Source organism: Coloeus monedula, assembly GCF_965178545.1.
Source record: "Coloeus monedula genome assembly, chromosome: 9".
In the NCBI taxonomy this organism is placed as follows: domain Eukaryota; kingdom Metazoa; phylum Chordata; class Aves; order Passeriformes; family Corvidae; genus Coloeus; species Coloeus monedula.
This window is the reverse complement of record NC_138789.1, coordinates 26091901-26105574: the sequence shown is the minus strand read 5'-3', so window position 1 is coordinate 26105574 and position 13674 is coordinate 26091901. Positions and strand designations below refer to the sequence as shown.

The window sequence follows — 13674 nt, the reverse complement described above, 5'->3', positions numbered from 1 at the left end:
AATATCAGTACTGACGTCTTACATTTAATTGCTGCAGTCCCTGCATTAAATTTACTCATTGCACAAAATTTCTAAAACAATTTTATTTTTCTTGTAGGTAGTGGACCAATCTTCTACCTTTTGTCTTGACTGTGGAGTTAATTTACAATTGCTTTGTGTGTTTTAGCTTGAATCTTCTACACCCACAAATCCTTAACTGTAGTACTGTAGTACTTTAAACATTTCAGGGGATAATCAGTGTGGTGTCAGCTGGTGCAGTGTGAAGCATAGGTAATACTCTGCAGTGTGATTGATCTCAGTGGTGCTTGGCTGACTGAAGTGATGGCTGTCATTTCTGTTCCCAGCAGCAACATGGGCATGTTCTGTACCGTGAGTGCTCAGACTGTGTAATTACTTTTTGGAAATGTTCATTTTTTTTCATGCACAGAGAAACTCTGCAGTATGCAATCTGCCGTTGTCTGGGTTTTTTGAATGTATTTAGTGATCCTGTGTCAGGATTCCTGATGTTAAGAAATTCAGATACCTAGGTAGAGAGTCTGGGGAGAGGGACAGATTAATAGACATATATATGTACATAGATTTGTGTGTGTGCACCCTCAGGAAAAAAATCCAGGTGTCAAAAAATGACCTTTATGGGAAAATCAAGATATATGGTAGCTGTAAATCAGATTTACTTCACAGTGAAGGCATTGCCTAAGGCATAATAATGTCTGCAGGAACAATGCCTCCACTTAGGCAAGCTATGAGCAGGGAGCCCTGTGGAAAGGCTAGGAAGTATTACAAGCTGTGGAGAACTCTCTGGTACCATGTATCAGTGTGTTTAAATGGGAAATCAGTAGACTTCATATTCCATGCAATTTAAATTATTTATTTATGCTTAAGCCCTGCCAACCAAAGCATGAGTTAAAAAGGAATTTTGGTTTCTGAAGGGTTCATATTTTCAACCTTTTCTTTGCAAACTTGAAAGCCAGAAAGTTCCTGTATTTTGCTGTTTCCTTGTTGGCTTTTATTTTTTTTACTAAAGCTCAAAGAACCCATGCAAGTTCTTAACTCCAGGGTATGGAGCTTTATTGAAAAAAAACCCAAACGAGATTGGAAAATGATGGCAGCTAGTAAAACTGAATTTGTTTTCTAGAGCTTGCCATATTTGAAAAGACTAAGTAGACAAGCAGAAAATGAGAAAGGATCATCTTCCAAGCAGATAGGCCCTGTTTATCTAAAGTGGGACAAGGAAAACTTTTATCCCATATAACTTTTACTTTTGGATGGCATTTGAATTGGCCTTGAGTGTTTGGCAGCTCATCTGTTGAGCCATCTGTTTCAGATTATGCATGCTCGGAGGGCACATTGCACCCAGGCTTACAGTTCCCCTGAACACGAGAAATTTGAATTGGCTTTGCAGTTTAGTGATCAGTAAGCATGGATGTGCATGTATATATGCATGACACATCTAAATTAACTCTGTTTACTTGGGACAAATTGAAGCATTCACACAGCTGGAAAAACCTGAGGGAGCTTAGAAGGGGAAAGCCTTAGGCCTTGTTCACTGTCCTGTGCCCCCTGTCACTGCTCAAGCAAGGCAAAACAAGAGAGAAGCACTTAAGGTCCAGGAAATTTCTCTTCTAGACTGAAAAGTTCTGAATGAACTAAGAGGTAATATACTACCGTGTTTTACAGTCCCTTTAAACAGTGTCTTAAAGGGATTGTAGGGTAGAGAAATTGCAATTTGGCTCCCTCCTGTTAATGAATCATCTCCAGTCCCATCACAGTGCCAGAGATGAACTGGGTAGTGAATCAGAAAGCTATAACCAACTCCTTGAGAGTTTTTGTTATGCCTAAGTACATCATAGCCAGGAAAGAGGATTTGATCCATAAACTTTAATGGTGCATTATGTGAATCTTATATTATTTATGGCATACTAGTAGCACTTATCTTTTTCGTGTTATCTGCGTTGAACATACTTTTTTTTTTTAAGAACATACTGCTTGTTCCAACCCTCCCTTTTCCTTCCTTTCCCCAGAATGCTGACTCAATTCCTTTTACTCTTTCAGTCAGCTTGCAATTTTAGGCATTTCCTTGTCCAGTTTTCAGGGGGACACTTTGCTTCCCTCTCATGAGCACTGTGCAGAACTCTTGTAGCTGTTGAATCTCATGCTGGCTGGAGATGGAGGAGATTTCTTCGCAAGCAGTACAGACTGACATAAGACCATCTGCTCTTCATGAAATTCCCTGAACCTGTGGACTTGGATGGCAGTTGTGTATAAGAAGAAAATTTGGCTCACGTAGTGCAGTGATGGAAGGAATGGTAAATCTAGAACCAAGCAGGAGATTTGAGAGATAAAAGCAGTTTTGTCACAGATTCTCTTTCTAGATAATTATAGCTCTTTTTTACAGCTTTTCACATTAAACAGACCCTCAGACTGCATTATTAGCAAAGTTTGAGTCCCCTGGTAATGAGGATCAGACTTTAGTGTAGTTTATAATAAATTGTGAACAGAACATTGACCAAATGTAGATATATTGTATTGTTCAGGCAGATCTTATTCAATGTGCATGAATCCTTAATTATGACATTAGATTGAGCTTGGAAATATTTCTTCTTGCTTTGAGTAGCACACATAGTTCATTGAATCAAATAACTACAAATGTGTAATTAAATGTGCAACATCTAAAATTTGAGGCATTTTACTTTTTGTAATATATTTAATCTGCTCATCTGATCAAAAGTCGATCTTCATATTACATTGCTTATTCAAGTATAAAATTCTATTAGTTTTTAAATTAGTAATCCCCAAAGAGCTACAGGAATTGATGAACATTATTCCATCAATGTTAAAAAATTGAGTCACATGAAAGAAAAAAGAAGTCTAATTAAAATTTTTTCCTTGTTAAATCCTGTTAAGTGTTTTCCTCATATGAGAAATTTCTGAAGTTACTGCAAAGCTGTAAAGGTGGGGATGAGAACTGCAGATATATATAAAAGTCAGCTGTATGGTAATGGTAAAGGGAGAGACAGATTCTGTGCTGGTTTTAGAATCTGCAAAGGACATGTGTGCTATATTTTGGGCAAGAGAACTCTTTTAGCCTAATGCCATCTGGCTGGCTTTCATCTCTGCCAGTTGTTATACAGCCCAAGCTGCCTGTCCTGCCCCTACCACATTTCTTGAAGTAGAAATTAAATTAAAAATACACTAATTTCCGGTAGCCTGGAAACTTAACCATGAAGTGACTTAGAAACCCAAGGAAGCATTCCAAGCTTCTATCAGAGACTTTGATCAGAAGTTTCCTCATCCATGTCCTGAAGCAATCTTTGTATACTTTTCCCCTTGCAAACCTCACTGGCAGAAAAAAGTCCTGGCTGTAGGATCTGCTTCAATTTGTTGTCCAATGCACATGATAAATACAGTTAAAACACGCATTAAAACCTCCACACACTCCCACCTAAGGTCTTCTGTTTCATTCTTTTAATTAGTAACTATATACCTGTATTTATAAACATGACAATACAGGTTTTCCTGCCCTTGATGTCTACAAGGTACCTGCATGGTTTGTGGTTTTGGGCTGGCAGTTGTGCCATCTAGCACAACATGGATCTGTTCTGCAGTCATGTGTAGGAGACCCACAGCTAATTTTTAGCTTGGAATTTACTCCCTACTTGGAAGAATTGGAGTTGAGCTAAATTAAGCAACTCATCTATATATTCATTTTATGGTTAATGAAATAGCTCTACTGATGATTTTGGAGGGTTTTTTCCTCATGCTCATCTGTATCTATGTAATTTACCATCATTAATGCTATCACAAGGAAAGGAGAGAGAAATTCATTAAACCATTTTGTACAGATATTTCTGTAAGGAAAATCATTACAGTAAACTTGATTTCAACAGGAACAAATTATGTATCTTCCTAAGCCTAAAGAGACTGACAATCAAGAATGTTTCAGTTTTGGATGCAAGTTGAATGTCTTTTGAATCATGGAGATTCTTTCAGGAAGAAAACATTCTCTGTGTCTGCAAAACTCATCCAGTTATCTGACCTTACCTACCTTGTATGGCTTCTGCCTCTGTTTTATACCTAAAACCTTGATACTTTTCTCCTTTGGAGCTCAGTGTTCTTTGTGTCATTTTTATACCTGATACATATTTGTCTTGGGAGCACCTTGGGGGGGAGGGGTTGTCCTTCTAGAGAAGGTCAAATTTGTTTATCACTGAACTGATTCAACAAATTAAATTGATATGGGGATCTGAAAAATCTTGGTGGTTTGATACTCGTCCATCATCATCAATAATTTTTGTAATCTGATGTAGATATGTATAAATAACATTCTTCAATTGCTTCTCACATGTTGTGAATCTCATTTAAATTAGTATTGCCAATAACAGTGGGAGTTAACAGTCTTTCAGATTCTGCAGTGCATTTTTAAGAACACAATATATTTTAATGGAATTTTATTTGTAAAGAGAACAAGTTTGATTGAAAAACTGTTGTGAAGCTACTGAATCCATGATGTATTTTTCAAAGTCATAGTGATGATTACACTGGAATTATTTACCACAGCTGTTTTAAATGCTGCTAAAAGTCATTTGAACAAACATTTTTTTCATGAATGGTCACCAGACTTTCAGATCTGCAGTTGTTATATAGCGATATCTGCTTATAGCTGTATCAGCTTCACCTGTTCAACAGGTGAGATATCTTTTATTACAGATAACAGGACAGGAACATAAGGTGGCACAGAGGCAAGCAAGTCCTTGTCAGCTGATAGAGTTCAAATTCCATTAATGTCCTTTTGCATCTGATCAGTCACGTGCACACCTTAACAATTCCATTGAGGCTGAATCACTGCTGCATTACTTCTGCAACTTAATCTTTAAAAAAACCCAAACAAAATCAGTCAACCAACCAAACAAGTAAATAAATCAATCATTAAGCAAATAACTTAGTCATATTTAAGGATATTTCATGTTTTAATTGTGTTATGTGTGCAATCAAATGAGAACATACCTTGAATTGTGAACTATTTACTGCACTTGTACTTTACAGGAATAAAAGAATATTCAGTCTTTAATACTTAGCAATGATATTTATTGTATGTGTCTAAAATATTTTTCATGAAGGCAAATATTTTAGGTGCTATCTCACCGGTCAAGTAACATTCTATTATTGATAGTACCAACCTGATGTAGAAGAATGAAAAAGTGTAATTACATGTCAGTTATTCAGGAGTCCAAAAAACAAAGAGTGGTTTTAAGGGAACATCCCTTAGTCTTATGTGTTGACACCAGTGGGATTATATGTTTTGCACTTAAAGGAACATTTTGCCTGCTAATGTTGTGCAACAGTTGGCCAAGCAACAGAACAGATTCCACTCTGTGCTACAGGGCCATAAATCAAAAAAAAAAAAAAAAAAATCCCACATGGTGGTTTCTCATTTATGGACATACAGCAGGATTGTGCTTCTGAGAAAGGGAAGTACAGCTGAAAGAGCATCTGTGGAAATTCCTTCTGCCTGCAGAAAGAGCCCTGCAATTTGGCATTTGATAGCTTTCACAAAGTGCAACCTGCAGGCTCCCTTACAGCTCTCAGCGCTGATACAGATGTAGGCAAGTAATGTTTTGCTCTTGCTTCTCACTGTATTTGTCAATAATTTTTTTCTACAGCAGCAAAAACACAGTTTTAAATGTCACTTGGTCAAGTTTAACTAAAATGGTCAAATCAGCTCTGTCCTTGTCTACTCTGAGGGCTAAATCATTAGCACCTTTTCAAATATAATTGGTTTTCCACCATTGTTGAGGCTTTTGACTCATCTTCTCCCTGAACCTTTGGCACTCACTACCTTAACGCAGCTGAGATCTCTGTTCTGCCACTGCAGCTCCCATCCATGAGAGACTTCGTTGCTGAAAGCTAGTGGAACGTGATTTACATTTAGGAAAAGTTTTAACTACTAGTATAAAATTAAACATAAATACTATGTTGGTACCTGAATTGTTGCCCAGCCTGAAGACTGGGTTGCAGTAGTAGGCTACTGTGATTTGTGAAAGTTATTTTCTGTCTTATGACCAATGTTACTTTCTGAACCATTTTAACATTATTATGATTGTAATCAAGTCTAGAAGATAATGAAAGAAATTGGAGAAGCTAAGAATGTACAAGAAGATGAAAATAATTGGGAGGACAGGTAAGGAAATCTCAGAAGAAACACTTGCTAGTATCAAGAGCTACAGTAATGCCATAAAAAATGGCCTGTTGCTATAGACAGTCATGAGTTTGTCTTAAAGACAAACCATTTAATGAGAAGAAAAAATCCCAAATCCTCTTTTATCTAATTACTTAATGTATCTTATAATTCTGAAATTAATTAATAATCTTTGTGAAGGGCAGAGTGAACTAATTCTAAGTTAGGAGAATGTTGGGAATTCAGTGTGTAGATTATACTTTTTAATATTTTCTGTTTTCTTAAAACATAATAATCTATTGTTTCAAAAAGGTGAGCAATGTGTTCCCTGAATTTATAGTATAGACAACATGCCTAAGGAAACAGGGAACAGAAGAAACTGTTGGTAAAATCTTTTCTGTCTGCTCCTTTGTAAACATACTAGTTTTCAATCCTCATTTTGGTTTAATGTACACCACACACTGTGATATTGATGTGTTTAATTTATAATGAAGACTGATGCTGTTTCAGCAGTAGTATTGCTTGTTCTATTTCTGTCAGAGTATGTATTAAGCTGTTAAAGGAACAGCAAAATCTCCAACTGCTACATTAGCTGGACATGTCAAATTAATGCCTATTGAAGATTTTTCTGGGTTTCAAATATGGTCTTGAATGAAAAATGTCACTCTGCTGTCAGTCATCCAGCTAAATATCTAGAGGTCAAGCTGACCTCTTGTGTATATTTACATTTTCTCTTATTCTTTTGCAACATGTGGTATAGCCCCATGAAACTGGCTAATATAAATAAGTTTGAGAAAATATGCTTACAGTCTTAATGAAAAGATAAATTGTGTATGTTTTAAAATAGCACAGTCAGATCTGTACTGCTGCATTTTAGATTTGCCAACTTTTCCATCAGATATGGTTAAAGAGATTCACTCAAGCCCTATTCAGGTTACTTTCAATTTTAACATTCCTGTAATAAAAAATCAAGATGGTTCTTGCTAATTAGTACAGTTCAAAAATAATTTTAGCCTTTGGAATTCTGAATACTGGCAATATAGATGACATCATTTTACAAAACAAAGAGGTACAATTATTCCATACTGTACTCTGTTTCTGCCAGATGAAGAAGTTAAATTCAGATATATTCAAATATTTCTGAACATCTGAACAGAAAACACTTCAGAGATGAAGAAATATGTAAAGTTACCTTAATATCCTAGTTTGTGTTTCTTTAATACTGCTACAGGTTTGTATAAATTTGATCATCCCACAACCCACTTTGAAGTACTTTCAAGGCTGCTATAGCTTTGAAAGTCTGCAAACCACCTTAAGAAGCCAAGAGCACAGCATGAGTTAGCAGATAATTCCTATGCAGCTTTCATAATGATCAATGTACACACCCTAGTAACTAGACATCTTCCTAGAAAATACACTGTAGGACTCACAGATTACATATTTTATGGAAAGAAACCCATAAATTAACAGATCTCTACAGAAGGACTGTTGGAGTCTGGCTAGATGATTGTAGTGTTCTCTTGTGGCCTTAAAACATAGCAGCCTATCTGTAACCCTTTGTCTAGAAAACTTGCAGCTGCATAAAATGTAAAGGGCACACAAAGCATATCCTGGGGTGTATTTCTAAATAAATGCACCCCTGCAGTCGTGACTTCCTAAACCAACTTGTGTCACTAGTCCTGGAAAGGACTCTGAGATTTTTGATAAAAGGTCGCCTTAGTCCAAAGGTCGTCAAAATTTGTATGATGATCTTCTTTATTTCTCAGGAGGGATCTCTTGGTAACCTAGGTGTGGGAAATGCTGTTCTGTATCAGGAGCATGGGTGTTGCTTGGCTCTCTGAAACCTGTGCAATGTAAGACAGTCTGTTTGCCTGTGGGCAGGTTCCCCTGCATTATATTCTTTGATACATTTTTGGCCAGGATTTTGTGTGTTGATGCATATGGTTCCTTTTGTTCTTTAAGACTCAAAGTGGCTTAATCCTTCTGACCTTTAAGTCCTTGATTCTGTATATGCAATGCTGGAGCTACTGCTGTGCTCTGCACTGGAATTCCAGAAAGCTGGGTACCTCATTTCATGCTCAGGAATGCAGGAGGCAGGACTGAGTCATTCTTCTCTCAGCCTCCGGACTGCTCATGGGCTGTAGTAACACCGTTCCTAGAACGAGCAGAGCAAGTCATACTAAATGCCTGTGTGCTGTTTTGGGCTTCCTGTGTGCTGATCCACAGGGTAAACAAAGCTCTAAGAAAGGAAGGGATGGACACTTGAGATATTATTTCCAGGGAGACCAGTGGATATGATTAAAATGTTACCAGCTTTACTAACAAACATATTTGGAGATCGTAAGAGATTTATAAACCAGAGGTCGTTAGTGTTTGACTCTGACTGGTGTAGGGCCTTTCTATGCTATCTTCCTGCAGCACATTTTCAAATTCAACTGTACCAGAACAAGTCACTTCATACTCTTGCACAGTGGTTCACTGTGGGGATTTGCACCAAAAAGGTTGTGCTGCTGCTCTGCTGGCTGCACTGCTGCAAGGCCCAGTCTTCATTAGCCATTTGGCTAGTTTTGATTTGTCAGCAGTCCCTTGTTTGTCCAGTGTTGACATAACCTTGTGCATTGTACTTATAAAGAAACAATAAAGAGCACTGAGATCCGGTACCTATTTGTCAAAATGCTGGTACTTAGAATCATAGAAAATCCTATTATACTTACAAATAAAAGCATGCTAATACTGTTTTCCATGTCCCTTGGGTATCAAGTGTACTGGAATAGAGGATCTTATGACAAAAAAAATCAACATACAGCAGTTATTACAGAGCAGATTACAGATAAACACATTTCCTGCAGGAGAATCCCTGTTGAATGTGAAAAGATATAAAATGTAACTGTTAGTTTAAGTTCTTGCAGTTTGTTGACCTTTTGACTCTCTTGTATTCTTAACAAGCTTTCCCAAAAACCCAGCACAGAATCCCACCATTCCTTAGACAATTTACAGAAGATATTGCAAAAGGTCAAGATTCATGGGGTCAGCAAAGGAAGAGACAGAACAATGGGGTTTCCACTGAGGAGCAAATAAGAGGAGAGGTATGTGTAGAAAGTCCCCCTGTTCCAGATTTCAGGAGCTCTTCCACCCTAGTCAAGCCCTGGTGAGCTGCTTATGGCTAAGCCAAGACGGTCATTGGAGGGCATTGTTTTGCAAACCTGCCAACAGTTTTGAGTAAATTTTAATAGCTGTGATTTTGCTCTTGACAGAAAGTAAGTATGAAGTCCAGTTTTATGGTCCATTGTCAGGTGATAACATTTCAATTCCAGCTGAGAAGCAGAGAGCTGTTTTCTTCTGGGAGCTGTCATTGTAGATTCGTGAAAATCTGCAGTACAATCATTCACCATCAGCAGGTTGACAAGTGCTGTTGTAATTGTTATGGAGATGTCTGAGCTGGTTGCTTTAACTCAGGTGGTTGGAGGCATCCAGGACAATTTGTCTGTGAGATGCACAGAGTGATCAACAACAGCACAGATCTATGTGACCACAATAATTCAGTGTTGATTATATGGAACTCATTATTATTTTAATTTGTAGAGGCCACAGTGGTTACACTGAGTGATTCTTGCCCTCTGACTGTGGACACAGTGGTCATGCCTGATGACTGTGAGTATGCACAGCCAGGGTGAAGGTACATAACCATGTACCTGGCACTGCCTGCTTGTTCCTGAGCTGAAAGTGCAACTTGGAGTCTGCTGCAGCAGTTTCGGAGAACACTGTGGAAAGGCTCTCTGGATGCAGACTGCTGTGCACTTCACAGTTCGAGGGAGCAAAACTGGGGGGGGTGGTGTTGTGTTTATTTTCTAAGCCAAAGGCTTCAGGAAGGTCAGGCCCTCAGGAGCAGTCATTCGGCTGGAGCAGACCTCCCTCCCTTGTCAGAACAGACAAGTGTTCTGCTCAGAGGGGACTAGGGGCTTTTAACTGTGCTCTGGGTGACACAGCTCTGCTGGCTAACCTGCACAAGTCCCTTGACTCATCACCCTTATTCCACAACATTGCTGCAGCTTTGGGTCTCTTCCTGGACCTGATGGGAAATACTCGATGCAACACCCAGGAGAGAAAGGGAACAGCAGCAAAAACACTGCTGAGCCAGATAGCCTGCCCACAAAATCCTGCTCACAGCAGCTCTCGGTATCAAGCCTCTAGCTCCAGAGCCAGGTCCTAGTCCCTGTTTTGCATTTTCCTTCTATTTGCAGTGAGAACACATCAGCCTGGGTGTAACCTCTCTCCTGAGAGGCCACCAGCCCTGCCAAGCTGCAGCAAAACTGAGACGACAGAAACAACTGACAGAGCAAAGGGCACCCACATGAGCTCATGGCAGCTCAGAAACCCAGGCCCTTCAAATACCTACTGAGGGCCCCCTCCAAAAAATACTGTTTTCCACAGGAGACACCATTTTAGTTTTACAATCTTCTGCTTTGATTTCCAGGTATTAATTATTCTGGGATTGTATTCCAATTTTAATCAAAGAAGAAAAAATCAGCCTAGAAATACAAAGTCTGTGCTATTTTCCAGGGATTTTGCTTTTGAGAGAAGTGTGAGGTGGAGTAGAGATGTGACAGTGAGTATGTGAATGGTGTGAATATTTTTATATCTATTCTGTTTGCTTTTTATATTCTTCCCCTCGATATCTTCTTTTTCTTGCTGAAAAAATGACTGAGAAACAGGTCAGTAAAGCAGAGTTTCTGTAAAACCTTTACTAAAGAATAGGTGGGAATGAGGAATCCCGTATTTCATGACAGATGATGAGCACTAGCAGCTCAGGATGACTGCCAGCTGAGGAATGACAGGATGCAGAGGTGGGGCATGAGCATACAACTGAGCTGAGGAGGACAAAAACAATGCAGAGGGGTAGAGAATTACAAACAAAGAAAGAAAACAAAGCATGTTGGGAAAGCTTTCCAGTAATGAAGTATGACTTCAGTTAATTTCCTCTTATTGGTCTGAATGCATCTTTCAAGTTTAAATGTGTGCCTAATCTACCTTGGGGTAAAGTATAAAAATAGGAACGTTTTCCCTGATGTATGCTGTGGTAGTGCAGAACTCAGAGTAGGAGTGGAAATAAGCCAGTGGGAGGAGGTGAGCAGGTACAGGAGGAGCAGGAAAACGGGTGGTGACACGAGTATCGCTTTCAGCGACAATTGTTTCCCATGGGTTTGGAGAACGTGGTGCAGTTTACTCCCCACTCCAGCTTGCTCCTTAGTCTCTTGCTCCCTGTGATGTCTCATAGGTTCTCCCACCATAAGAGTTGCTCATCCCTTTCTTCTGGTTACCCTCCCCCAGAAGAGCCACTGTGCCCTGAGTACAAGCAGACAGACAGAAGGACATGTACAGCCATGAGTTGCCTGGGCAGGCATCTATTTCCTGTGAGTGGAGGGAAGCAGGAGGCCAAGCCCAGGGGAGCTCCTCGCTGCTGTGAGGATGCCTCAGGTCAGGACATCCTGCTGGGCTCATGTGCTGCTTCCTCCTGGGCCTTGTGCCCAATTCTTTTGCAACTGAGCCCAGACCTGGTTCACCTCCTGTTTTGGGACTTCCTCCACCTGTGTCATGACTAGACTGGAGAACTGTAACCGTTTGCCATGCTGGAAGCATCCCCAGCAGAAGCAGGGCCAACAGGGAAGGTAAGGGAGAGGCCGGGATCTGGCAGTGGGGGATGCTGGTCACCGTGTCAGGCCGAGGATTCCGGCTCCGGGTTTTCGCTGCAGCTGCCTCGAGCAGGCTCCGGCTCCCGGGCTCCGCGCCCGGTTTTGCGCGCGGCTGCGCTGCCGTGTGCCGCGGGGGAGGCTCCGGCTCCGTCCGGCGGGCGGGCGCGGATCCGGTGCCGGGATTTGCCCGGGGCCGGCTGGGGAAGTTGCCGAAGTTGTGCGGCAGTGGCGGGGCCCGGCGCGTCCTTCCTGCGGCCCGGCCGGGGGGATGGAACAGCATGGCCGCGCGCCTCTCCCTGGCACAGGTACCGCCGCTGCGCGTCCGGGCACGGCGCGGGGCCGCCGCCGCGGGGCTGCCCGGGGGGCCCGCGCTTTGTGCGGCCGCCGCCCCGCAGCGCTGCCCCGCCGCTGTCAGGTGGCGGCGGGGCGGGGGTGTGTCCGTGTCTGCGGGAGGGAGGAAGGGAGGGAGAACGGCAGCGAGGGGCTGCGGGAGAGCAGCCGTGACCCGCGAGCCGGGGGTGCCGAGGGTAGGGAACGGGGTCCCGCCCGGCCGCAGGTGCCTCTGCCCGGGGCTGGGGAGACCCGGCTGGGGAGCGGCCCTGGGCGGGCGGGGCTGCGCCGGCGGCGGTCGCGGTCCGTCTTTTGTCTCTGTAGGACTCGGGGCGCCGGGCTGGAGCCCAGCGAACCCCGTCCCGTGAACGCCGAGGGCGGGCCGTGCGCTCGGGGAGCGTTCGCGAAGGGGCCGAAAGGCGATAGCGCCGGGTTGAGGTGTCCGTGCCCGGTGCCAGCCCCACGGCCGCCGGGTGCCCTCCCGACAGCGCGGGCACACCCGGCATCGAGGGGTTCTCCGGGGCAGCGGGGCCATGGGCAGGTGACCCTGGGAGGGACAGACGAATTCCTTGTTTTAACAGAAAGCCGTCTCCGCAGGTACTGCTTGCAAGTGGTTTTACCTTGGTTTTGGTGGGCCCCGTGGTGAGGGGACACTGTTGTCACACAGTGCCCATACAGGTGTCTCATAGTGAAGAGTAGTGCAGGTGATAGCCCTAAAACTTGGAGACTCTTGGCACTGTTTCATGCTCGTGTGATCTCACTTCACCTCAATCCTTACTGCTCACATTTTTTTCCTGACGGTAGTGGAATCACTTCACACAGGTTATTCTATACCGTTAGGACCATGCCTTATTCCCCGGAGCTGTGGTAGCTAATGAACTGACACTTTTTGATACTTTTTAATTTCATTTAGCAGTGACATGAGAAATTTTCATTCCTACCTGACATAAGGCTGAGGTGGGCCTATTGGTGCATCCTCCTGGCTTGGGATGCTTCAATCTGATAGCCAGTTGTGATATTTACAGAAAGTAAAGCTGGTAAATAAGCTTAATGAATTTCTTAGGCACATGGAAGTAAACTTAAAAAGCTGGCAGCAAGGCTGCTCAATTTGCAATTACTTACATAGTTGTCTTTTGAGAGTATTATCAACCATTTCAAGGAAAGAAAGGAAAATAGTTCAGTGAAAAGATGAACAAATGTGTGGGGAAAACAAATGTGTCTTTAAGAGTCTAAAGGTATAGAGTTATGACGTACAGTACTTTTGGTGAAAACTTGCTTTATATTAAAATCGCTAAGTTAGCCTTGTCTGAGTCTCTTTTTCAACAGCCTTCAAGTAAACAAAAAGGCTTTAAGGCATCTGCTTACTGAAGGGAAAGAAGTTCTCACAAAGCTGTTCTGGCTCTTCATTTGGGGAGAGAAGTGAGGTGTCAGCTCTGGTGTGTTCTACAGCAAGACATTGTTGCTTACAGGCTATGTAAT

At 42.0% G+C, this 13674-nt stretch overlaps 1 protein-coding gene across 2 annotated transcripts in view; it reads left to right on the top strand.

Moving 5' to 3' along the window:
* The first annotated feature begins 12065 nt into the window (after window positions 1-12065).
* The window catches only part of EPS15 (epidermal growth factor receptor pathway substrate 15), a 47792-nt gene continuing 46183 nt past the window's right edge, over window positions 12066-13674 (top strand). For both annotated transcript variants that reach the window (XM_082287381.1, XM_082287382.1), the window contains exon 1: window positions 12066-12170. In XM_082287381.1, the coding sequence (XP_082143507.1) occupies window positions 12144-12170 (27 nt within the window). In that variant the 5' untranslated portion in view covers window positions 12066-12143. The remainder of the gene's footprint in view (window positions 12171-13674) is intronic.